Raw genomic sequence first — 26,868 nt, forward strand, 5'->3', positions numbered from 1 at the left:
ATGCTGTTTCTATACAGCATGTTTCATCTAATTCCTTCCTAGTGCTTTACAATGGTGGGCAAGTGCCATTTGTAGCAGAAAGTGAGAGTCTGAGACAGGAGGCCTAGTATAACAGGCCAGGTCTGAGGCCTGAGCTAAAGTAATGGTCAAGCCCTGCTGTTAGAAAGCAAAGTTAGCAGAAGTCAGGCTGTGAATGCTGGCAGACTCACAGAAACTGGCAAGAACAGAGCTGATACGCACATTCCTAAAGAGGCACTAGGTGCAGAGCACTCACACAAGCACATTTCAGCAAGGTACCAGAACATCCCAATACTCAAAGATAATGTGGGCTTACTGACCCCTCGGAATGACAATATGATGGATAGAGATGATTTGGCCGAATCACCCAGTACAATGTAAAAGATGGTACCTTATTGCATCAGAGGGTGGCAACTACACATGTCAGAGGGGCAATATGCAACTTGTTTGTATCAGTGTATAAAGGAGGTTCTCAAAAGGAGTGTCTTGGTCCAGCCGAGGGGGAAACAGAAAGTCCTGCCGTTTATTGAGCTGGTCCATTGTAACAAGCATACATGTGTTAGTGGTCCGGTAGGGTCTGCAGGCTACTAGGACCGTGCTTTGTCTACAATAAACTTGGCCTAGTGCTTTCATTACTGAAATGGATCTCTGGTCTTATTAAATAATCCAATCGTGGAGTGGTGTCTCAGTTATCCGCGCAGAGCTGGGACAGCATACACACTGGGAGAACAACACACACACAGCCAACAACTGACAACACCGTTATATTATTTTACAGGGAGAAACTGAGGCAGAAAGCGGGGAAGAGTCCGTGGCAGAAACAGGAATAGAATCCAGGAATCCTGGTGCCCGATGCCCCTGCTCTAACTACTGCAATTCAGGGGTGGGTGAAGCGATCGCTGAGTCTATAGCTTGTGATCCTTCAGGCTGAGTGGATGCATGAACCGAGGTGCTATAGAAATATAAAATTGCCAGGAGTGTCGGACACTGCAAGAGGTGCTGGAAATAATGGGAAGATATAGCAGAGAAGCTTTGCATCTCTGCTCATCCATGCTGCAAGGGTGAGCACCTAGGTGCATGCGTAGCTAGCTGCGTGCTCACATCTGCTTCACATGCACTCGTGGGTGCACACACATCTGCGCAGGCACCCGTGCCTGCAGCCATGTGCGTGGGAGGGGAGCATCCAATGCAGGCCAGGCAATCACCTACCCTCCAGTCCCCGCCCGGCCCCGGGCCTGCCCTGCCCTGCCCTGCCCTGCACACCCCTACCTAGCAGCTACGCATGCGTCCATATGCCCACGCTCGCTCCCATCCGTGTACCCCCTCCCCCACCTCCACCCCATTCCTGCACCAACACCTATACGCCCTGGAGGCACTTCTCCGTTCTGCCGTCTACACCCAGCTGCCCTCATCTTCCGGAGGCTTCAGACTGCGAGCTGCTTCTATATTTCGCATTGCCATTGGCTGACTCGGCCTCACCCGCACGTAACGCCGGCTTCTATTGTTTGACATGAAGGCGGGGCCGCTTGCGAGCTTCACGCGGGGGCGGGAGAGGAGGGCATCACAAGAGACTTTGATTGGTTGGTTAGTCCGGCATGGGCGGGCTGGGCACTGGTTCGGTCGCGGTGTGATTGGCTTGTCTGGGCGCGGCGTGCGGTGATTGGCCGGGCGCGCTGGGGCTCGGGGGCGGGCCGAATCTTCCAGAAGGTAGCGGGCAATAGCAGGCAGCGGCCGGGCTCCCTCAGAGTCAGACCCGAGTCGTGCGGTGCCGCGGCGTGCGGCGGCGGCGGCAGCAGCAGCACCAGCACCAGCACCATGATCCTGTCGGGGGCGCCGGGCGTGGCCTCCCCGGCCACCGTGTCCGTGTCCATCAGCAGCAGCCTCAACTCCTTCCGCGCGCAGAAGCGCTACGGGCGGGGCCTCACCATCGCCGAGTTCAAGGTACCGGGACCGACCCGCCCCGCCCCGCCCCCGGGACCCCGCCCCGGGACCACCCCGAACCGCCAGACACCGAACCGCGACCCACTGACCCCCCCCCCCCGGGACCACCCCGGGCACCGAACCGGGACCGACCCGCCCCGACACCGGACCCCCTCTCCTCCCCCCAGACTGACGCACGCCTCCGGACACTGAACCGGGACCGACCGAATCCCCCCTCCCCGAACTGACCCGAATCCCCGGGCACCGAACCTGGACCGCCCTGCCCCAACACCGGAACCTTGTCCCCCGAACTGAGCCGAACCCCCAGACACCGAACCGGGACCGACCGAAACCCTGGCCAGGGAAATGAGACCGCCCGAATCCCCCCGGACTGACCTGAACCCCCAGCACCGAGCTGGGACTGACTGAACAACACCTCCTCCCCAAGAACTGACCCACAGCCCCGGGCACTGAACTGGGACCCACCGAACCCTGGCCACCGAACTGGGACTGACCAAACCCCCCACCCTCTCCCCAGACTGACCCACGCCCCCCTTGGACACTGAACCAGGACCCACCGACTCCCCTCCCCGAAGACTGACTGACACTGAAACTCAGCTGCCCAGGGACCAGCCCACGGGCCCCCTTCCCTTCCTCCTGGACCAAAGTGGGCCCTACTGACCTGCACCCTCCCAACACTGGACCTTCCACTGCTGACACCAAACCCTTACCCACAATGACAGCCAAGCCCTGTGGGGCCCCCCACTCTCCACACTGGCCTGATGCCCAGGCTGGCTCCTGACACCGGACTGGGGTGCAGAGGGATCGACCCCCAGCAGGACCAGGACTGAACCCACCAACCTTTGCTAGGGCCTGCACGGCCTTATCCCCCTGCTCCCAAGGACTAACCCTACCCCAGGAACCCACTGATACCCGCTGTGGCTTGACCCTCCCTTGGGCCCCAGAGTGGGACCCCTCCCCCTAGGACCCACCAGGGCCTGACCTTTCCTGGACCATCCCCTGGGCGGATGCTGATGCTACCAACACCCATCCTGCCCTGACCCCAATGGCATTGCCAGGACCAGACCTCCCCCTCCTGGAACCTGCCGTGGCCTGACTGGGACCATCCCTCAGAACTCTGCCCTCCAGTGCCAGCCACCTCCCACCGCCCAGGCCTGACACTGGACTGGGACAGACACCCACTGGGACTCACCAGGGCCTGACACTGCTCTTCCCAGTGACCCCCAGGAATGACCCTCTCCCTGCAGATCTGCTAGAGCCTGACCCTCCGAGCCCTGCCCAGGCCTGGGACCTCTTCCTGACCTGGGGACCTCTTCCTGGGACTAATGTACCTAGCACTGGACTGTCCCCAAATCTCTGGGATCCTCCCACACGTCCCCAGTGGTGAGGTCACGGGTACTGGGGCTTAACTCCCACCTGCTGCCCTCCCCAGGAGCCTAGGCAAGGTGGCCAGAGTTAGCGTCTCATCTGAACTCCTCCTCCCCGCCAGCCCCCGCCTTGTGCCAGGCCCTCGCTGACTCCTGTTGCTACTTGATTCCCAACTCTAATCCATAGCCACCCCCTACCTCTGCTGCTTCTGAAATTGTCCAGAATTGTTTCCCCATCTTCCAGTCCATTCAGTGGCCACTTCTTGCCCACCCCAGCCTCTGCCTGTGAACCCCTGCACAGCTTCCTCCTGCCACACTTCCCCTTGTTGTCTTTTCCCCCCGTCTTTGCACTGAACTCTTTGCTTGGGTCTACTCCCCTAGGTGCCAGCCCCATCCTCTCCTTAAAACACATTTGATTCAGGTGGCCCTGTTCGTTATATGTCCTACCATAGTGCTTAGGAGGCCCAACTATGGACCAGGCCCCCACTGTGCTAGGTGATGTGGAAACGGAAGTAAAAAGACAATCTCTGCCCCAAAGAGCTTCCAGTCTAAGCAATGAGAACTCACCATGCAGAACAGAAGGTACCACCCAGCATCTTCAACTAGTGCTCCACAGATGTTTAATTCGGAATGAAGTTCCTTTGGGGCACGGACCGTTCTATTTCCACACATCTTGGAGCGCTCATGTGGTATCCACCCAAGACTCCACTCTTCTGTGTTTTGATTTGTTTTAAGGAATCTGGGGTGATATTTTAATACCAAGTCAGGGAAGCTTAATAGAAATCTGCCGCAGAAATGGTTGAGTAGATCCTGTCTACCCCGGATCCTGGGGGCGACACCGATTGTTCCCTGCTGATAGGGTTGGAAGAATTAGACTTTTATCGGTAAACGTTGATTTCACCAAACAGCCCCCCCCCCCCCAACAAATACTTCCCTCAAAAATAATCAAAAGTTACAGAGAAGCAAAATAAGAAAAATGCCACATGAGAGAGAAATTATTAGTTTGATTTAAGACTACTGCAGTTCCTGCAGTTGGGAACATTTAAATAGATGGACATAAAAAAATGCTTAAACCAGTGCAGCTGAGCAAGAACCCTGCTCCAGTGCCTGGCTGAGCTTCCTGCTTTTGCTCAGCCCAGAGTCTTGGCTGAGGTCTCTGCCCTGCCCACCAGGACCAGAGTCTCCCGCTTATGTCTGCAGGGATTGAGTGTCACTGGCCCTGCCAGGGTGCATGGGGAGCCCTCAATCTGCTCACTGTGACAGCAGGAGCCATTCAGTGGTGGGATAAGCAAGTGAGGGCAGAGCAGAGACCTGCAGCCAGGACTGCGGGGAGGACGATGAGCCCTCGGCCGTGGGGGCAGCCACCTTGCTGCTGAGTGGCTCTTGCCCTGTCGATTATCTGAATAAAACGTGCTGTTCAGAGAGTTGGCAGTATGCTGTATTCCCATCTCTTACCTCTCCTACTCAAGGGACGTGGGAATTGGCAGCCTGGAGCTGTGTCTGACAGTCGCCAGCACCAGGTGTTCCAGAGAAAGGAGTGAGAACCCTCCAGTACACAGTTCCCACCCTAAATGACTCCTTGTCCCAGCCTAAAGAATCACTGTCCTCCCCCCCCCCGGCCCGGCCCGGCCCGGCCCGGCCCGGCCCAGCTGCTTGCCTTCTTATTTGTCAGCTTTTGCCATGTCCAGCTAAGCTCGAAGTCTTCAGCCCTCTGCTGGCATCAGTCCCTCCACCAGTGAAACGGTACAATAACGGGGAAAATATACTTCCTGAAAATCACCCCTCTAATAACACCCTTTCCTCCCCCTAGGCTTCTGTACAGAGACCCACCCATGCTGCTTACTTAAAAGGCAAACAAATCTGGAGCTCTCCTGATCTCGGCTGAGATGGGAGTGGTGGGTCTACTGGGATGGGTGTAAAACCAGCATCTTAAACTCCCCCGTGGGGCCCACTGGCAGGCACTGGAGGCTCCAGAGCGTAGGTGTAATATACCTGCAGCAAGATGCCAGCTTGTTAGTAATAATACCTGGTGTGTATGGAGTGCTCTGTCAGTCATGCTCAAAGCGCTTCACAAAGGAGGGCAGTGTTGTTACCCACCCGTTTGACAGATGGGGAAACTGAGGCATGGGGGGGAATATTTGAACCAGGTGGGCTAGTGGCCAAGCAAGGAACAGAACCCAGGCCTCTGAATCTGAGTCTAGTGCTCTATCCATCAGGTAACACTGTCTTCCCATGGAGTGAATGATGGTAACCTAGCACTCAGGTGCCCAAGGCTGATTGTTGTGTTTTGGGTGTCGTTTTATTCTAGCGGTACCCATGTCTTCCTGCTCTGGGATACAGCTGCAGCCCATAGTCCTATTGGTCAGTCTTTCTGCATGTCTCCCATTGATTCCCATGCTCCTTTCTTTCTTGACTGTTTCCCCTCCCCCCTGAAGATTGGCTAACCACAGTCACCTCTGATTTCAGACTTGCCCCTCCAGCCCCTTTTGGTTATTTCTCTGTCCTCTCTGGTATTTGCAATGACACAGTCCTGTCTGAATAACGCTGCCCACAGCAGCTCTGGGGTGCATTGCAGGTCCCTGGGAAGGGCTCCATCAGCAGAAAAATCCAGCCATGCCATGCAGCCAAAAAGCAGATTAACTGCAGCTCAGCAACTAGGGGCTTGTGCCCAGCTGGCTAACTGACAAACCACTACTTCTTCCCCTGCAGCAATTGGCTCTTTGCCAGCTGCTGTCTGCTGTCTGTTGCTTCCCAGCAACATTTATTTATCCTCACAGAAGGGAAAACTAGTCTGTAAAGCAAAATCTGACTCTGCAGGGGCTATGTCCTGCGCCCCATGTGACATGGGTTGTGCTGAGCACTGGTTGGTTTGCAGTCTTCTGTGCTCTGTAGGACCATGTCTCTTATCTGTCCCCTCTGCTCTGATCTCTCCAGGTCTGAATCTGCCTTCCTGGGTGGTTGCCGCTTCCCCTCTGATTTTTCTCACTTGGCGTCCTCTGCAAATGCTGAATTTATGCCAGAGCAGCTCCTGGCAAAGCACTGGGCTGGAAGCTAGCTAGCTACAGACATCGTTGCTTGAAGGTTGCTGGGTACTTCACTATTGCAATAAAAGCTCAGTCTGAGGATCTATGAGATCATCTAGCCCGGATCACTCCTACCTCTTGTGTTTTGTAACGTTCCTGGTCTTGTTTTCTTCTGTAAGCTCCAGTGACATGATGCCTGCTTGGTCCTGTTGTCACCTGTGGGTGGCTTTGTGGACTTTGGCTTGTATGCAGCGATTGAGTTTAGGATGTGGAAAAGCTGATGTGGGTAACAGGTTCTCTCTCTCCTTTCCCAGTGCAAATTGGAGCTGGTGGTGGGAAGTCCTGCGTCATGTATGGACTTGGAGCTCTACACACCGGATGACAAATTTGTAATGAAGCTGGACAGCGATGAGGCTTTACTGGGATCCTATCCCATCGATGACGGCTGTAGGATACATGTGGGTATCGGGGTTATGCCCCTAGGAGAACAGAAACACCACCTCTTAGGCCTTATAGACCCCTGTAGGCAGCCACTGCTGGCTGAGAGCAGGTCAGCTCCCCGGTGTAGACAAGGCCTGTATTTAACGATGACGTGAACTGCAGTGTAGTCAATCCCTGGAGTGCTGAAGGCCCCACAGTGCTCAACTTTTCCTCAAGTCAAGCAAAACTTTGGTTTCCTCTTAAAAGCAGAGATTTTAAGTCTGTGAAGGGGTTTCAGTCACCCAAGTGATGTAACAACTCAAGTCCCGCTGAAAGGCAGTGGGTTACTGAGCCAGGTGGGTGCTTGTGAAAAATCCACCCTGGATCTTAACCCTTCTTCCTGCAAAACTTAAAGATGTTTGTGTCCAAGGTTCTGATTTGGCCGGTTTCGCTCTTTGGAGGCCTCTTTTTTTCCCCCCCGTTAAACCTGACTAAATTAGCACCACTTGCATTCATAGATTATAAGGCCAGACGGGACCGCAGATCATCTAGTCAAACCTCCTGTGTGATACAGGCCATCATGCGTCACCCCAATTACTCTTGCATTGAGCTGCCTTGTGCCCAGTACAGGGAATACCCCTGTATTGAGCAGCCTACAGGTATGTCTACACAGCAAACCTTCCTCCTGCAGCTGCGAGTCTCGCGCCTGGGTCTACAGACGCAGGCTTGTGCTACGGTGCTAAAACTAGCCCTATTGACGTTCCTGCTTGGGCTGTGAAGCCGGGGCCGGGTTTGAGTCCCAGCAGGAATGGCTACGTGGCTATTTTTAGCACCATAGCACGAGCCTGCATCTGAAGACCCAGGTGCTGAGACTTGCTGCTGGGTTTTTTTTGTCCTGTACACATACCATGTGTCATTCATTGTTCCAGGGACACCTTGGGGTGGGATATCAATACGCTGAATTGTGCAGCTTTAAACAAGGTGCCAGGGCTCAGTTTACCAAGACCGGGGATAAACACACTGGTGTGAACAAGAGAGGACTCTGGTCACTCCCCATTCTGTTTTCTAGGTCATTGATCGGAGTGGTGCCAGGATCGGCGAGTACGAGGATGTGTCGCGGGTAGAGAAATACGAAATGTCTGCCACTGATTATGAGAAGAGGCCAGGTAATGACAATTACAGCTTTGCAAAAAGACCCGTCTTTGCAGGGTTAAAACTTTCATTCCCAGACTGAAATGTAAAGCCTGACAGTTTGAGTATCAAATGGATCTCACCCATGTGACACCCCCACCCCCCAAATCCCTGTCCCAATTTTTCACACTTGCTGTCTGGTCACCCTATCCTAAAGCTCTGCCTGCTGCATCACTTATTGCTAATGAAGGATGGATGGTGGCAGCGAGATGTTTTTCTGCTGCTAGGTTGATCTAGGCCCCAAATGTAGCTGTTTGAAATGGAAATCTTTCCAGCAAAATATGGATAAAATAGCTTTTGTGGTCAGGACTGAAGAGAGATCCTTGCAGTGTCTACAGCCTAAATGCTGCATTGCTGGGCTAGTACATGAATATCGTGAAATTGACTAAGGCAACATGAAACTGACCGTGGCTATTGATGTTTCTTGAGCTGAGTGCAAAAAAATCACTGGCAAAAAGGGGAAAAATAGATTAAAAAACCCACCTCAATTCTAATCTTGGGTCTCTTAATAGGTGGGAGGTGGTGTTAAAATTTCCTACGTGACGGTGTCCTTTTAAGGCCCACCATTTCCCCCTCTTGCTTCCAGACTCTGTGCGCTCCTTCCTGAAGCGGAGTAAGGTGGGGAAGTTTAACGAGGAGGAGCTGTTGAAGAGAGAGGCGGAGCAGGAGCAGAAACAAGCGGAAGAGAAGGCTCTGGCAGAGGCCATTTCAGTGGGTGCTCGGTGCTCGGTTCGGACCTCGGGCCAGCCCAACAAACGGGGGACAGTCATGTACGTGGGTAAGTGCTGCTGGCCCCTAGCTCTTGATTCCTTCCCACCCTGATTGAAGGGTGTGATTTTTCCCATCCCCCAGATTATCCTTCCCTGGGTCTTCAAAAGGCTGGTGCATCTGCTGGATGCTAACTATGAGGATGTGAAAAATAATGCTGGTCACTCCGTTCACAGTACTGAATCTACTGCTTGTGCTGAGGCCCCCTCTATTGTATCAGGTTGTGTGGTGGCTGTTCTTGGAATCCCACAACAAGGTAGCTTGGTCACCAGCCTCCCTCCCCATCTCCAGCTGTGATCTTGTTAGGCTGAGCTGGGTAAGTACTTGGCTTAGGAGAACCTCAAGATGCTGCCAGCAGTGGCATCGGTGACTTGGTCAGAGGCACTTTTTCCTCTGCCGGTGACCTTAACGCAGCCAGGTGATGTTAAGGGAAGCTTTGGTGCGGGGTGACAGTGATACGAAGGGAGCTGTGTACTAACCTGAACCAGGGGTGCTTAGATTGAAGACAGTACTTGTTTGAGCTGTGAGACGGCCAAGATCCTTGCCGCATATGGTCGTTCAGAATCTCATGGGCATTTCTGCAAGAGATAAGAAGATAGGACTGGAAGGAACCTTCTGGGTCATCAAGTGCAGTCTGCTATCCCAGGCCACGCCCCCCGATCATCCCAGTCCTCCATTTATCAAGCTCCATCATGAAACCAGTTTGGTTGTTTGCTGCCCCCCCCGGCTGCTCCTGTTGGGAGGCTGCTCCAAACCCTCTCTCACTCTGCTGGTCAGAAATCTTCCCCTAATCTCCAGCCTCAATTGATTCCTGGTCAGTTTATCCTCATTTGTCCTTGAGCGTCAATAGTTCTTCTCCCTCCCTGGTCTCCCTCCTTCCCCCCCCAATGTATTTTGTTCATCCTAGTGGCCTTGGGGTCATCTCATCCAGCTCCCTCCTGCAGGTTAGCTGGATGCAATACTGTTCACTTCCTGTCCTAAACTCCTATCTAGAGTGGCCATGTACTGCAAAATAGCTGCTGTGCTGCAGGTCAGAGCTGGGGAAGCAATTTCTGGAAAGGACATAGACTCACACTTGTTAGAACCAACTACGTTCCTAAGTGTCTTTCGGTAAATGTTCAGGAAGAGGCCTCTGCCACAAGCCTGGATGGAAGATGCTGGTTGTACTCTCCTATAACATGTCTTAGTCCTGCTTTGAGCAGTGGGTTGGACTAGATGACCTCCTGAGGTCCCTTCCAACCCTAATATTCTATGATTCTGTGAATGAAAGGAGATCTCTCTTAGTGACGATCAAACATACAAAGAGTGGTTGTGACTCCGTTTTAACTCTCCTCCTCTCCATAGGGCTAGCAGAATTCAAACCAGGCTACTGGATTGGCATCAAATATGACGAACCCTTAGGGAAAAACGATGGCAGGTAAAAACCCTTCCTTTGTCCAAATGCAAATGAGTCGTCCTGCTCTCTTCCCAATAGGAGTCTACATCAAGCCAGGTCCTCTCAGAGGAAATGAGGGGTATGGTCTGAGCACAGGATGAGGAGCCAGAATGCCTAGTCCCTGGACTTGCCATGTGACCGTGCTCCATTTCCGTGCTTGTGCTTTGTATTGAATGTCACCCTAAAATGGTCTGATCTGTTGTGGGCCAAACGCATCCCAAGGTGTTATCTGCCCCGCCTTGTATGGAGTCACACAGGGATGCACTACCCTTCTGTTAGGTCCATTCCCCCTGCCCTATGAGGCAGGGTGCAGTTAAAGCTCCGCGTCTGGCAGTGTGTTGAGACGGCTGTGCATGAGAAGGGAGGGCTGTGTCAGGCCATTGACGGTCTCATCTCTGACTCTTCCCAGTGTAAACGGAAAGCAGTACTTTGAATGCCAGCCCAAGTACGGTGCGTTTGTGAAGCCTCAGTATGTCACCGTGGGCGACTTCCCTGAAGAGGATTATGGCCTGGATGATGAAATGTAACAGGCAGATGGGAGAAAGGAGTCCACGTGGACCTGCCGCCCCCTTCACGTGGCCATCAACGCACTGTGGTGTCTCAGTGAGCTGCTGCATTCTGATTCTTGCTAGAGGGCACCTAGGTGAGGGACAAGATGTGACAAGCAGCTGGTTTTTATTTCTTCTGATTGTATCTGTTTGTTCAGTGAAAGATGCCATATCCCTTTGTTTTTTCTCCCTCATCTCCATACACACCAGCTTAATGCAGTGACGTTAATAAAACTGCCTGGGAGGAACTAGCTCCGCAGCTTAGCAGTGATCCTTGTATCCGGAGTGTCTCGTGTGCTGAGATCCAGCCTGGTGGCTCAAGAAGCCAGTGATCAGTGGTTGGAATGAGGGCAAAAGGAATCCGCAAAGCAGATGTGTTCAGATTTAAACCCGAGGATAGATTTGGGTTGGGCAAAAAAAGCAACACATTGAGAAACAGCGTTGTGCGTGTGAATATTGTGATTGAATGTGTGTGGATTATAACTTCCTGACTCTCTAACCAAGGATTAGGATCCTAAACCACAAATCTGTATCAAGGTTGCAAACCTCTCAAACATCCTGAGATGTTTGGAGCCGGGGTTTGAGTTAGTTCAAATCCCTTTGTCCTTAAACTTTCCTTACTTGAAGGAAGTTACCCCACTAACATTTCTGCTATTACACACACACTCACTTAGAACACCTCTTCATTCTCAAATCCCTATTCCCCTCCTCCTCCACCCTCAAAATGGCCATGCCCCAAGCGGCGTTCCGGCCCTGTAAAGAGAGAAGTGCCAGAGACTCCCTGAAGTCCATTAGGGACTTTGCTATTGATTTTACGTAGAAGATGACCAAATGTTAGGGTGATGGGCAGCGGTATAAACCTGAGTAGGTCTTATTTATACTCTTGTCATTTGAAGAATTACCTGCCACTCATGCCATGGAAGGATGTTAACTCTGTTAGCTACTGGTTGACTCATCGGTTTAAAACTGCAGCATACCTCTTCCAAGGCGTGTCTTGGACAGATGAAACAACCCTGAATTCTTGTCTGGTTTCCTTTCACCCGTGCTGCCTAACTGCTGCGGTGAGTAGAGAAGGCCTAAGGTGCATTGGCAAATCGTTAGCTCCTCCTCGCTGTGCCCCTGAAGTGTTCAGTGTTAGTCTAGGCATAGTTGTCAGTTTCCTGGTGCTTGGCTTTAATGTTAGGCAGTGGTCGTCAAGAGAACAGACGTGTTCTCCAAAATATGTCTAGTGGCAGGTGACTGTACACCCCCCTCTCTGACTGTTGTGGCTGAGATAGCATCAAGATCCTTTGCAGCTGGCCTTCTGCGTGTGGATGTGCAGCTTGAGCTTTGCCTGCTATTTGCCAGGGCGACTGGCATGTTAAATGTCCAGCAGAGGACGCAATCTAACCCCCTCTCTGCAGAGCTCTCTCAGCACCGGGCGGGAATCCTCCCTGGTTTGACAGCCTACAACTTGTATTTCTCTTCCCACAGTGAGGCTGTTTCAAAGCTGTCCTGTAGCCTCCAGTCGCTGCTGTTGGGCTATCAGATGCCGAATCTGTTCTGGCAGAGTCAGCGCTTCCTGGGAGAGAGAAGTTCCTGAGGGCTCTTAGCTGGCAGGCTGCTTTCAGAAATACAGCTCACCAGGGGCGTAAGCGTGAATAGCATAGTGACTTCCCAAGTAATAAGCAAACCTGCTGGTTGATGTCATGACAATTTATGGTGCAAGCTTGACTGCTTTGGGCTCCAGTGAGTGTTCTCTTGAGCAGATTTGAAAGGCAAGTCCTCTGATAACCCTGTTAGACTTTCCCACAATGCTTTTCACTATTGGAGAACCCCACTGTCTTGCTAGAAATGGATAGGGCTGAAGCTCCATTCCTGTGGAAGCTCCTCACACCCTGCAGAGCTCTTGCCCCAGTCTCAGTTTATGTAACCTGTGCATTCAGCGCGGGTCACTGGCAGTGGAGATCAAACCTGGGATGGCTGTTTTCTAAATCCAGGAACATCTAAGGCCTCAACTAAAAGTCCCAGTTCTCTTAGTCAAGGCTGCTGCAGGCTCATCTGCTGTGTTGCCCAGCCACCACTAGAGAGGGACATACGAACAGCCATACTGGGTCAGACCAGTGGTCCTAGCCCAGTGTCCTGTCTTCTGACAGTGGCAAATGCCAGCTGTTTCAGAGGGAATGAACAGAACAGGATCATCCATCCTGATGATTTAGTCGGGGTTGGTCCTGCTTTGAGCAGGGGGTTGGGACTAGATCATTGGTTCCCAACCTGTGACCTGGGGACCAGAAGTGGCCCGCAAGGGCTTTCAAAGTGGCCCGTGGCTCCCCTCCTGCTGGCTGCAGAAGGGAGTCACTGCCTAAGGACCCAGGTGGAGTGCGTTTCCGCAGGCCTAAAAAAACGTTGCAGGCTCCTTGCTGCTGCCAAGGGGACGGGAGATCAGCGCTCCCCTCCCCTGGCTGCAGCAGGGAGCACGGCAAAGCGCTCCACCTGGTTCTCTAGGCGCTGGGGTCCCTGCTGGAGCCAGAGGGAGGGGAGATCAGTGCTCCCCAGCTCCAGTGGAGAGCAAAGCGCTCTGCCTGGGTCCTTTGGCGCTGGAGTCCCTGCTGGAACCAGAGAGAAGGGAGCACTGATCTCCCATCCCCCTGGCTGCAGAAGGGAGCCATTGCCTAGGGACCAGGTGGAGTGCACAGGGCTACAGGACACATGTGGTTTCCCTGTGGCAGCTGAGGAGACGGAAGATCCGCGAGGAGGCCGCCTCCGCGCTGCTCTACTTCCGTCCGACTGCAGTGTAGGGGTAAGGGAGGAGCCTTCTGGCGGAGACTGGTGGCCCTTCAGCGTTGTATAAATGATATTTGTGGCCCTTGAGCCAGAAAGGTTGGGAACCAATGGACTAGATACCTCCTGAGGTCCCTGCCAACCCTAATCTTCTGTGATTCTATGATCCATCCCCTGGTATCCATTCCTAGCTTCTGGCAGTCAGAGGTTTAGGGACACCCAGAGCATGGGGTTATCTCCCTGACTGTCTTGCTAATAGCCTGTCCTCCGTCAACTTAGCTAGTTCTTTTTTGAACCCAGTTACAGGTGTGGCTTTCACAACATTCCCCGGCAATGAATTCCCCGGGTGGACTGTGCGTTGTGTGAAGAAATACTTCCTTATGGTTTGTCTTAAAAAGAGCGCCACATGGAGTGGGTGTGGATTACATGAATGCTTCTTGAAATGAAGAAATACCGCGAGACAGAACTTAACCTAGGGATCCAAGTCCAAGAGTCTTGCACCAAAATTGTTCTAGCTCTGGCTCTGACACTGACTTGTGGTGTGAAAAAGGGATGAGCAGTGAGATGGCAAAATTTGCAGATGATACAAAACTACTCAAGATGGTGAAGTCCAAAGCAGACTGGGAAGAGTTACAAAGGGATCTCACCAATCTGGGTGACTGGGCAACAAAATGGCGCGTGAAATTCAGTGTTGATAAATGCAAAGTAATGGACATTGGAAAACATCATCCCAAATGTACAGATAAAATGAAGGGGTCTAAATTTGCTGTTACCACTCAAGAAAGATCTTGAAGTCCTTGTGAATAGTCCTCTGAAAACATCCACTCAATGTGCAGTGGCAATCAAAAAAGCTAACAATGTTGGGAATCATTCGGAAAGGGATCAGAAGACCAAAAATATATTGCCTCTTTATAAATCCATGGTATTCCCATATCTTGAATACTGCCTGCAGACCTGGTCGCCCCCTCTCAAAAAGATATTTTGGAAAAGGGCAATTAAAATGATTAGGGGTATGGAACAGCTTCCATATGAGGAGAATTTAATAAGACTGGAACTTTTCAGCTTGGAAAAGATATGACTTAACGGGGACATGATAGAGATCTATAAAATCATGACTGGTGTGGAGAAAGTAAATAAGGAAGTGTTATTTACTCTTCATCACTCAAAAACTAGGGGTCACCAAATAATAGACAGCAGGCTTAAAATGAACAAAAGGAAGTATATTTCTTTGCACAATGCACAATCAACCTGTGGAACTCCTTGCCAGAGGATGTTGTGAAGACCAAGACTATAACGGGGTTCAAAAAAGACCTAGATAAGTTCCTGGAGGATAGGTCCATCAATGGCTATTAGCCAGGACGGGCAGGGATTGCTGTTTGCCAGAGGCTGGGAATGGCCGATGGGATGGATCACTTGATGAGTACCTATTCTTTTCATTCCCTCAAGCACCTGGCATTAGCCACTGTCCGAAGACAGGATACTGGGCTAGATGGACCATTGGTTTGATCCACTATGGCTATTCATATGTTCTTATGATCCATGGGCAAGTTGCTTGGCCTCTCTGCCCTCGCTTGTGCCACATGGTAAGAAGCAAACATTCAGTGTGTGCAATCACTAAATGTTTTTTTTCCCCCACTTGCGGGCCTGATTGTGCCTTCCCTGCATCCTGAGCTCTCACTGACTCAGCAGGTTTGGGCCTTCCATCAACTGATGAGAAACCCAGATTTACAAAAAATGGTGTGTACAACATGGATAACTGCAGTTTGACACTGTATGTTCCAGATCAAAAGCCTAATAAACTCTTCTGTACTTTGTACCTTTAAAAAGTTAAAACCTCTCCTAGAAATGTAGAGTGTGTGTCATGAACCATCTTGTAACCTGCTGTTGGTGGTCACATTTTCATTGCAGGGGCATTCTGGGAGATAATCAGTAGCAGTCACATGTTGCTATTGCACATTAATTCATATGAAGTCATTTGGGATGTGTGGCCCTGAGGCTACTTTACAGATAGCCTCAACTCCACCACATCTCCCTCTAAGGCATGAGAGAAACAAGACTTCCCAGGGTGTAATCGGTTGGTCTCAAGACCCCCTCAAAATGGTGCTTGTAGCAGAGATGCCTTTGGTCAGTTTCCCAGTCGGGCAGCGTGGGGGTGTATGTGGAAGGCAAATGATGGTAAGCACTTGGGTTTGATGGCAAGCCACCTTGGTCAGAATCCGCATCTCCAGTGTTTTGGGTTTCCATTATATGAGCTGTTTTGCAGAATTAGGCTAGCTCTGTCTTGATTTCAAATACTCTGGCTGAGATGTACATTTTTAAAAACTGATGTAAAGGTGTCGTCTTGCTCTTAGAACTCAAGTGGCTTCCTCATATTTCTTTTCCATTCTATGAATCTCTTCCCAAGTCTTCCCACCGGCGGCATTGCTCATGCATTATAACCACCCTCTGAGCCATACACGTAACAAGGCTTCCAGAATTGGCTGGGGTTTTTTATTGGGTGCGTCAGTTTTTCAGCTGCCCGAGCTGAGACCTGTTAAAGGAAGTGCTGAGCCTCAGCTGTCTGAAAAGTCAGCCCTTTTATGGGCTCTCAGCCCTAATCACTTGTCACGCCTGAAAAATCTTAACCTGAAGCGATGATGGCTTCCTGGACCAATGACATAAGTGCTGCTGCTGAACTGCTGGTAGCAGCCATGGGGAACTAAGGAATGCTTCTCCCATTGGTCCTGTCCACAGCTGTTCAGCCAGTCAAAACCAGAGGTGAACGCCTAGTGCCTTTTGAGTCTTTTGCAAACCACACTACCACTATTTCCAGAACTGGCTGGGGGCTGCAGGGCGGACGTGATCTCTGGTGTTTCCCTGTCATCACTCCTCCTGGGACAGCACAGCTGTAACCTTGCTATGCTCTTCCTACTGCTTCTGCCACTGAAGCTGAGCCCACCAGACTCTTAGGAGCCAGTTCACCCATGGGGCCTGGCTGAACTGATGTGTTCAGCCTCTGGGCTGATGACTCCTTCTGTATCTCCTGTAAACAAACTCCCCCAGGATTTAGTATGTCTTGTGTAACTGAAAAAGGAGTCACAAGCGGCTACATCAAAGCTATTGTGGGTCTGAGCTGTTGCTGTACTAAGAGACTTGCTGAGTAATTCTGGTCAGCTCTCTTTGGAGACTTTCCCCAGCATGACTTTGGATCCTGATGGAGAAAAGTCTGATCTGATGCAGTAATTTGGTATTCTATGGGTACGCTTGTTTTGATATTGAACAGGGTGAAATGCTTTCTCTGACTGAATCAGTGACAGGATTATCTGAGCTTACCTAGACAATTGCCTGAAACCAGACTAATTCCTTGATTAAATTTGTGCGTTAACTTTCCGTGGGAGGCTGTAAAATGATCCAACGGTATGGGATAACACTGTCTGTGATGCAGACCTACAAATGGGCAGGAGGTGGGAGTAAATCTGTTTATTAAACTCTGCCTTGCCTCTTCCAGCAAAATCACTGTTGGAACTCACATTGATGCGGGGTGGGAGGCTGGATTGGTCCTTGGTAAATAATTTCTTTACCCTACTGCTCTGATCTAGCAACTCACTTTCTCTCTGCTAATGCTAGGACATTCCTTCCTTCTGTCACATCATCACAGCTTTCCTGGTTTTAAATTCAGCTAGACCAGTGACTGTTGTTTCAGTAGCACATTGAAACCTGGATTAAACAGTCCCTTAGAAGTGCGCCGGGGCAATTACAGCATGCCCCATGTTAATGTTCGTGTGGCTGCTGGTTGGAACCTCTAGGACTCTAAATGTTTTTCTGTGCACAGTGTGTGGAGAAACTGTCTCTTTGGACCAATGACCTATTGTTAACATTGTTTAGGATCTCCCTAATGTGTCAATTTCCTTTTACAATGTAATATCTTGATTAGCTGACATATCTCCTTTAGTTTTAAAAACTGAGCGGCCACAGATTTTTTTGTCTGGGCCACGCCTGTTTCCTCTGTGTGAAGAACTATGTAGTGGTGGCTGATGCTACGCAATCATAATGAATATAATAAAAAAAATCCAAAACAAGAGTGGCCCAGCTTTGTGCTTAATTAGAAGGAGCTACAGGTGGGGAGAGAGCACCAGTAAGTGTCTGACTATGGGACCATCTGGACCCCCTTGGTCCTACTCAATCCATGATTCTGCTGCCAACTGCCCCACAAGTTGGTAGACTCTGTTATAGATTCAGGGCAGCTGCACCTGTATTCCTTCTCCGTGGTCCACCAAGGGCACCCAGGTAAAGCTTATGGGATCCCGCCCATTACCTCTCTTGGGCGTAGACGTGGTGTTTCCCTTCTGACAGGCTTTTTTCCAGGCAGCACAGTTCCCTGCCTACTCTGTGATATTCCCAGCAAGCCAGACTACCTGAACAGGCCAGCGTTTGTGCTTTGTTTTCTCTCCGGACATTAGGAACAGCAGAATTGCCAGCAGTTACAAGTTACCACACAGCTCTTTCGAAGCAAGCAAGTTTTTTCTTAAGGTGAAAGCATTACAGAGAAAACATACTTAAAAAAACCTACCCGCATGCTAAAAAGCTTACGGGAGATCAGCCCCAACTCCAGCCTTGGCCTCTGGTAGGTGTCAGTTCTCCAAAACCCAAAACTGGCTGGGCAGTTCAGCTGTTTGTTTACAGAGCTGGGCCCTTTGATCTCTTCTCCAGATTCCTGTCCCTGGCACAATTTCATTATAGTGGGATCTGCAGACTTATATTATAGGGCCTTTATATTGCAATGAAGAAGACGCTCAGAGGTGTGGGGCAACATAGGGCTGTATTGGAGAGCTGGCCTGAGGTTTTTCAAGGATAGTGCAGGGAATTGCAGTGTCTGTCACGACTCCGTCTCAGCAGTCCCTGGCTGGAGAAACTTGTTCTGGTCCATCCTTGGCCATCGGTTAAGCCATCAAAAATCCTGTTTAATCAGGAATTATCTGTACCTTATCTAGTCCAGGCGCCTGCCTGCCAGCACCCACAGTTGGATAATGCAGAGGAAGGCGAAGGAATCCTGCAGCTGTGAATCTGCCCCACTTTAGGTTTCATCCTGGTTCTTGGAGACCTTGCCATCTTTCATGTATTTGGGAGGCAAGGCATTGAGACTGTAATCTTACACCTTGGAACCAACCTGTGTCCTTCTCCTAAGCCTCTTTAGCGAGAGGTGGAGCGTTGGGTCTCTGACACTTGAAAATACAGATGGGGCCAAACTTGTCCTGTAGAGCAGGGATCAGCCTAGACACCAGGCCAAATCAAAGTGAGGCTCCTGGACAAGCCTATTAGGCTTGTTTATGAACTTCCATTATAGGGCCTTTATGTTGCAATGAAGGAGACGGGGGGCAGGTTCTCCCTTACGGTACAGTCTGGCCCCTTTCACCTAGTCTTTGAGCACCTTGCCATCTTTCATGTATCTGGGAGGCAAGGCAGTGCTGTTATCGCTCTTGTACAGATGGGGAAACTGAGGCACTCAGCGGCTAAGTGACTTGCCCGACACCACACAGGTAGCCTGCGATAGAGCAAGGAATTAAACCCAGCTCTCACACATCCCAGGCTGATGCTCTAACCTGTGGACCATCCTCCTGCTCTGCCCAGCCTGTTGTAAATGGCTCATTTCTAGAGTGCCCTCCAGCCCCAAGCGTTCCAGAGCTCTCTCTTCTGTGTCTGTACAGGGCCTGGCACAGTGGGGTCCCGCTTGACTCAGGCTTCTGGGGTCTACTGTAATACATCTAATAGCAATAAAAATGTGCAATGCCTGGCACAATGGGGCACCTCCTGTTCCTTGACGGGCTCATAGGTATTACCGTAATATACCTAATAGCAATAAAAATGTACAGCACCTGGCACGCCTGCTCTATGACTGGAGTTCCTAGGTGCATGTAATGGACAAACCATGGTCTTGTACATACAGCTTTCTCTAGGCTAAATCAACAAAGAACTGATGCAGTCCTATGCAACTGGCTGCCTCATCTTTACCTGGAGGTTAGACTGATTGCATCAACAGGTGAGATCTCCAAAGGGAGATTTTCACAGGCACAGTGGTGGTTACCTACTTAACTCCCACTGATGTGCCATGGGAATTAGACACCTAACTTTGTACCTTTGACAGTCATGCTCCCAGGACAGCTCAGTCCACATAAAATCTACCTGCAAGCTGCTTTATTAATCTTGGTGAAGCTAGGGTGCTTACCTCTCAGACAATAGAGCTGGAGGGAGAAATCCACATGAACAGACCTACAATCAAGAAACAACCTCCTTGCAAATATTGATCCTTCTATCCCAAAGTATCTGAGCACCTCACAGTCGTTAGTGTATTTATCCTCCCACCACCTAGGGAAGCAGAGCAGGGCTGTTATCCCCATTGTACAGGTGAGGAAACTGAGGCTCAGAGCAGCAAAGGCCCAGATCCTCAAACATTTAGGCACACAACTCCCACTGGTTGCAATGATTGGCATCAAACTCCCATTAATTTTAGTGAGCTATAGAGGCCTAATTCTCATAATATATTTATTATTATAGAATTAGAGAAATGTAGGGCTTGAGAAGTCATCACGTCCTGCCCCCTGCCCTGAGGCAGGACCAGGTAAACCTAGAGCAGCCCTGACAGAGGTTTGTCCAGCCTGTTCTTAAAAACCTCCAGTGATGTGATGGGGATTCCACCACCTCCCTGGGAAGCCTGTTCCAGAGCTGAGCTCCCCTGAGAGTTACAAAGTTTGTCCTAATCTCTCACCTAAATCTCCCTTGCTGCAGATTAAGCCCATTACATCTTGTCCTCCCTCCAGGGGATTTGGAGAACAATCAGTCCTCATCCTCTATATAGTAACACAACAAGGGTACAAAATGTAAAATAATGCACCATGGAGGGAAAAAATGAAATTACTTGTACACCTTACAGGGTTCTAAATTAACTAGCGAGTCAAGAAAGGGTTGTGGGTGTCACTGTAGACAGCTCAATGAAGACGATCCAGAGTGGTCATAGTTCATGTAGCAAAAAATTCTGGAGGAGATGCTATATTACAACTCCTGCTTCAGGGTTTAAGCCAATCTCTGCCTATCCTAGACAAAGGTAAAACCATCTACAAGCATCTGGGGAGCAGATTATCTCACATTTTATCCTTACACCTTCCTGTGAAGTGTCTGCTGTTGGCTGCAGTCAGAGACCAGCTGGACCTTGGGCTTGACCCAGCCTGGCAGTTCTTATCTACAAATCTGAATCCTTCCCATGCTATCAGATTTAGGGCATAGACAAGACTCCACCACCCCAGCAATCCTAGGCTGCTCTTTGTGTGCCCTCTGTGGTAAGTCTCACAAATTTTCCCTCTGTGTAGTGTTGGAGGAAGGGATTTTTTCGGTCCACCCCTTTTGTGTGCTCTGCCAGCCACTCAATAACATGCCTGCTATGGCAAAAGCTCGTACCCAAACAGACTCAATACAACAGATGCAAATAATCCATTTAGATAATGCAAGTGTAAATGAACACAGATTGAACAGAAGCAACTACAGTATTCAGAGATTTCAAGGCCTGACAGGACCATTGTGATCATCTAGTCTGACTTCCTGTGTAGCACACACAAGGCCCTTCTCTTTCAGTTTTTGTTTAAAATTTCCCAGGAATTTATCAGTGTTTATTACAAAAAATTAATAATGGGTGAAAATCAGTGCAAAAAATTAACTTCACAGAGTTCTGGGTAAACATTGGGTTTAATAATATTGGGGGACAGGAGGACAGAAAAAAGGAACAAATAGAGAAAAAGTAGGAGTATTGAAAGTGAAGGCAGTTTAATGCTGTGGTTTATTTAATAAACTGTACATTAACATGCATGCAAGTGTGTGTATCTTCCACTACATTGCTTCATTTTAACAGGCAGCCTTGCATTTACACTTAGACCAGTGATTTTCAATATGTGGTCCATGGACCCCTGAGGGTCTGCAGACTATGTCAACGATTTCCGAAGGGGTCTGCACCTCCATTTGAAAGTTTTTAAGGGTCCGTAAATGAAAAAAGGTTGAAAACCACCGACTTAAGACTAATTTATTAACATAAACATCTACCTAATGTAATGGATTGGATTTTCTTCATAACCGGTATTTTCATGTGGTTCAAAATGTGGGTGACAATCAGTAAAAACGGAATAATTGCTTTTGTCAAACCTAAGAATTTTTCAGTAAAAATCAGTAAAAACTGAAAACAAACAGCCTTACGCACAGGCCTGAGAACGTCCCCTTGGCAATGCCACTTGTATTCAACTCCATGCAAATGGATCCTGTATGTATCCCTCACAGAGGCATAGAAATGTAGGGCTGGAAGGACCCTCAAGAGGTCAGTGAGTCCAGCCCATTGCATGAAGGCAGGATGGATAAAGCTGGAGGGCCCCTGATGAGGGTTTGTCCAGTCTCATAGGATGTAACGTAAAATACAAGGCAAAAATGTGTGTTCAGATCTGTGGCAGGAAAGGCTGAAAAAAGGCACGTCCACATTATAATCCCCCTCCCCAGATCTACTCCCCAGTGAGGCGCAGGGCTGGCAAACTCCAGTCCCTCCCCCTCCCAGCTGGTGAGCAGCTTGCTCTCCCCCCCCACACACCACGTGGTGGCACGTGGTCCTCGAAGGAGGAGCAGCTTCCCCTTCTCTGTGCCCGCCCCCAGCGCCCTCCAGCCAATGAGAAGCGAGGGCTAAGATGGCTGGTGTCTCAAAGTTCTGAGGTGCCTGGAACAGCTGCTGGGGCGCTGAGCGGGCCTGGGGGGCTCCGAGCAGGTAGGGTAAACGGGCGGGGTCCTGGCCCAGCGGCGGTGCAGTGGGGGTCCGGGCACGCACAGGGTTATCAGGCCCCGTGTTTGCCCCGCTCTTGGCCGTGGTACTGGTTCCAGTGGCTGCTTCAGTGCGACCCTATAATAACAAACCATGGAGACTGAGTGGCTTCTTGTCTCACCCTCTCCCCCCGCGCCCGGCCCCTCCAGAACCTCTCTTTTTTCCTGGACCATCCCTGAGGCACGGGGTTGCTCCTGCATTGTAAGCTTGCTACCTCTTCTTCCCAGTGCCCCTAGTTCCCCGAGTATCTCTCCCTCCACCGCAAAAATCTTGATTCCCTGAAGGGACCAAATAGGAAAGGGGTTGAGGGGGAGGGAAATTTCTGTCTTTATCTTCCTTCCCCTCCCCCCTAGCGCAGGATTTGATCTCTGTGTCTATATTTAACAACCAAAGAATGTGTTTTCCCCTGTGTTTCTGTTTAGTGACAGATTCATTGACATGTCTGGGGACTGCCTGGAGAAGTCACCAAGTCTAGCCCCTGCACAGAGGCAGGACCAAGTAATCCTAGACCCAGGTGTTTGTCTAGCCCTCTCTAATTCGTTTTTCCCTTGGATTCTCCCCATAGAAGGTAACAGACAGGCTGAAGACAGAGGATATCTCCTATCCACCACTCCTTTCCCCTTCCTTTGCCATCAGTAATATCCTTTGGCACTGAGTTCCACAGGTTGATTATACACTTTAAATGTATTGCTTTTTTAAGAAGAGCTGCTTTGGAAATTTTCCAAGGGAATGTTTTTCCCTTTGGAAAATGCCAATTAGTCAACATTTTGTGGAAACCTTGATTTTGATGAAATTTTGTTTGGGGAAAAAAGGGGCGGGGGAATCCATCATTTCAGAACACAAAATTTCAGTTTTCCATTAATGAAATGATTCTTTGTTTTGATATTTTAAAATTGTATATTCTATAATCCAATGTAATGAATTTAAAAAGTCAAAATCTAAGCAAAACGTTTAGATCAACCCAAAATGAATTTATTTGCAGAGAACTGTGTTATTGGGATACATTTGGAACTTGTTCTTTTTGTTTTTACATCAGAAAAAAGTTCAAAAGCCAAATGGAAAATCCAATCCTATTTTTAACTTCCCTGCTGCCCCCACTGCTAATATTCTGAGAGGGTAAACAGAAGCTTCTTACTGACCAGCTCTGCACCATTCCTTATTTTACCTTCCCCTGTTCCCATGGGGATCATGACACTTTTGTAAAGTGCTCTGAGAACTGCTGATGAAAAGTGCTAGAAGAGCCAGGGATTATTATCCACCTGACATCAGTGAATCTAAGGAGTCATCTAAGCCTTACATAGTTTCTCAAACTGTAGTATGCGTAACCCTGGGGATATGTGAGACACAGGCAGGGGGTACCCAGGGAAAAACAGAGAGAAGGGGAGGTGGGTGGCAACCCCTGACTTCTGGGGGAGGGGGGCAGCAGCCCTTGCTGCCCGCCCAGTCACAGTTCCCAGCTGGGAGGCAGGCTGCAACTTGCCCAGGTGGCAGCTTCCCTCCCTGGCTCAAAGCCCAGTGCCCAGAAAACTTGTCAATTTCACTGCTCTTGCTGACCAGTGAAATTGACATCTATGACAGCGCCAGATTTCACCAGTCACCCTCTTTTCCTGTCTCTCTCTCTCGCCCTCCTTCCCTGTCTCCCTCTCACCCCTTCCTCCTCTCAAATCTATGGCAAAAAATTTGGTGCGGCGCTTTATATTCCCCAGCATTGGCAGGCCACTGAAAGCCTCCTAGCTTTGGCCAACATCACCTCTAGCCCAGGTACATACTTGAGTTGTGCACCTCTGGTATAAAGGTGGTAACCCTACCCACATTAGGTCCGACATCTGTCCTATCATGGGCTTATATACTCAGCCCTTCTTCCAACATATAGCTCACATTAGTCTGTAAACATAAAATCCCGTGGAAAATTGAGTGTTGGGGTACTTATTAACATTTTCAGAAGTTAGGGGGTACTTGCTACTTAAAAGGTTGAGAAACACTGATCTAAGCACTGACGTGAAAAATAGTGGTGCTTTAATCAATAACTCAGTAGTGTGTTCTGAATGCATCTAATAACCAAGGACAAGGGGTGTAATTGGCATGAAATTTCAAATGCACCTTTATTTTCTTCTGTCAGGGCTGATGGCTTCAGACCGTCCCAGGATTGTTTCATAAATTTCCAGCATGTGCTATGCAGATGTTGTCCAGTCCATTGCAGACCACTGCTGGAGTGGGACCTTTGCATATAACAGTTGGGTAAGTCCTGGTGGGATTTTTAGTGAAGAGATGTGGTTTGGTAACTCTAGAGCGAAATAGTTCTTGGATGGGACATAAGCCAGATCCCATCCATTCGTAGTTGTTAAAAGAAGCGTTATTTGCCTTGATGCCTAGTCAGATTCCCTATCTATCCCCTAATTCCTCATCCTCTAGTCTCAGTTGAACACAACATTACTGTTTGTTTTTTACTTCCCATTCTAATCTCTGGGGCAGTATTGCTGTTCAAATAAGTCTCTGCGCTCCACTCTAGAAGTGGCTTTGTTTCAGTGATAGATAAAAGTGAGGACGTCCATTTTTAAAAAAAAAAAGTGCTTTGAGCTTCTTCAGGTACCTGTTTCGCGGCTAGATCACATCTCTCTGCAGCGCTGGCAGTTCATAAGTGAAACTGATGCAAATACTTGCATGCTGGGGTGCAGAGAAATGATCACACAAGTGTGTATAGGATAGAGATGAAACTGGATTTGCTACAAAGCTGCCCTGGCTGATTTAATATCTCCACCTCTGTTCACTTTCAGCTCTTGTCTGGCTATCCCAGATGATCTGAGTGGATCTTCCAGGTACACCATGGTGCGGCATAGCAAACTTCAGAAGCAAGTTTTGAATTTATACAGACAGTTCCTACGAGCCGGCAAAGAGAAGCCGGGGTTCTTGCCTCGGATACAGGCCGAGTTCCGGAAGAACGCCAGCATCCCCCGGACAGATGTTATGCACATTGAGTATCTTTACCGCCGCGGCCAGAGACAGTTGGAGCAGCTCAGAGATGTTAACACCAAACAAATGGGCACCTTTGTCAAAACCAAACTGGAAGAGCGGTGACTCCTGCTGCCTGGTGCAGGCAGCTTTCTTTTCCTGGGGCAGTTAGCGTGTGAATTCAGAGACGTGCCTTCTGGATTCTCACATCCTCATGCACATGGGTCCGATCATAGTGAAGGAAGGCTATCCAGTTGGCGCAATTGTCCTGCCTGGATTGGAGTTCACTGGAATAAGTGAAGCCTGGTTTAGGTGCCTTTAGTGAGGGAGCCACTAGAGGGTGAATTTAAGAAGTTGATCTTTGTAATTCTGAGCATGAATTCAAGTGTGGATGGATGATCTAGCGGTGATGCTCTTGTATCCAGTACCTAGTACATAATTCATTCCTCCCCCTGTTGGCTTCTCTATTCCATCCTGTAGCTAAAGTCAAACAGGCAGATTAGCCCAGAAAAATAAATGAAAGCTTAGAGTTAAAAATCCTATTTCTGTCATTTTTTAAATTATCCGTAGTGCCTAACAGCCCAAATCCTGGACCAGGCCTCCGGTGCGCTAGGTGCTGTACAAACATGTAGTGGATTCGGGGGCTGCAATTCCTAAGCGCTCCACTGACGCGTCTGCGAAGTATCAGAAAGGGCTGAGCACCTGCCTTTTGAAAATCAGGTTCCTTTAAGGTGTCTGAAGACAGGTGGCCCCCTCCCGCCAAAATGGAGGCACCCAAAATCACTAGCCACTGATGCTTCCCCCACGTATTCCCCCTCCACCGGTCTACAGTGGCTCTGCCATGGAGGGACCAGGTCTAGGCCCGGGAGGCTATTACAGAGTGGGGACTTGCTTAGCCATGGTTTAAACTTAAAAGTTTTGCAACTGTAGATCTACTGGCTGAACGCTACTGGTGTAGACGCAGCTTATGCCACCGAAGTGCTTTTGCTGGTGAGAGCTTATACCAGTGCAGTGAGTGAAACAAGCTCTAGATTCATAGAATTTAAGGCTGGAAGGGCCCATGAGATCATAGGACTGGAAGGGATTTTCTGGGTCATCAAGTATTGGCCCAAACCCTGTCATATAACCCCGGTCAGAAACTTACTCAGCTCCACCTTCAGATCAGATCAATTATTTGTCCTCAACTCCTAATGGGAGGCTGTTCTCTTTCCTCTCATGGTTAAAAGCCTTGTAATTTCCAGCCTGAACTTATTCATGGCCAGTTTATAGCCCTTTGTCTGACCTGCATATCACAAGCCATAAAATGTCACCTATTTACCCCTGTATTGAACCTAATAACTTGGGTTAGATTAAACCATCTTCTAGAAAGGCCTCGTCCTTAGCTGGAGAATCCACTACTTCCCTTGGCAGATGGTTCCAATGTTAAAAAAACTGCCTCATTCCTAACTTGAATTTGACCAGTTTCAGCGCCCAGCCATCGGTTCTTGTTCTGTCTTTCTCCTCTAGGTTAAAGAACCCTTTAGTATGTGCTGTTTTCCCCTCAGGAAGATACTGACATGCTGTGATCAAGTCACCTCTCAGTCTATTTTTTTGATCAGCCAAACAGATGGAACTCTGTCAGTATCTT

General features: G+C 49.5%; 2 protein-coding genes across 4 annotated transcripts; both read left to right on the plus strand.

Moving 5' to 3' along the window:
* The first annotated feature begins 1,807 nt into the window (after positions 1-1,807).
* Positions 1,808-10,990, plus strand: TBCB (tubulin folding cofactor B). Its single transcript, XM_067556780.1, has 6 exons — positions 1,808-1,959; positions 6,664-6,807; positions 7,839-7,935; positions 8,547-8,738; positions 10,073-10,145; positions 10,573-10,990. The coding sequence occupies exons 1-6, from the start codon at positions 1,834-1,836 to the stop codon at positions 10,688-10,690; spliced, it is 750 nt and encodes a 249-aa protein (XP_067412881.1). The 5' UTR covers positions 1,808-1,833; the 3' UTR covers positions 10,691-10,990.
* Positions 10,991-22,143: 11,153 nt separating this feature from the next.
* Positions 22,144-25,778, plus strand: SDHAF1 (succinate dehydrogenase complex assembly factor 1). Of its 3 annotated transcripts, XM_067557325.1 has the most exons (4): positions 22,187-22,238; positions 22,715-22,860; positions 24,412-24,530; positions 25,067-25,778. In XM_067557325.1, the coding sequence occupies exons 3-4, from the start codon at positions 24,466-24,468 to the stop codon at positions 25,365-25,367; spliced, it is 366 nt and encodes a 121-aa protein (XP_067413426.1). In that variant the 5' UTR covers positions 22,187-22,238; positions 22,715-22,860; positions 24,412-24,465; the 3' UTR covers positions 25,368-25,778. The 3 variants fall into 3 exon arrangements, with proteins under 3 accessions (XP_067413425.1, XP_067413426.1, XP_067413427.1); XM_067557324.1 differs by lacking the exon at positions 22,715-22,860 and having other exon boundaries at positions 22,144-22,238; XM_067557326.1 differs by lacking the exon at positions 22,187-22,238 and having other exon boundaries at positions 22,718-22,806.
* Positions 25,779-26,868: the final 1,090 nt, after the last annotated feature.

The sequence above is a fragment of the Emydura macquarii genome, unplaced genomic scaffold (genome assembly GCF_026122565.2).
Source record: "Emydura macquarii macquarii isolate MOO-44397 ecotype Brisbane River unplaced genomic scaffold, CSIRO-AGI_Emac_v2 contig_1790, whole genome shotgun sequence".
In the NCBI taxonomy this organism is placed as follows: domain Eukaryota; kingdom Metazoa; phylum Chordata; order Testudines; family Chelidae; genus Emydura; species Emydura macquarii.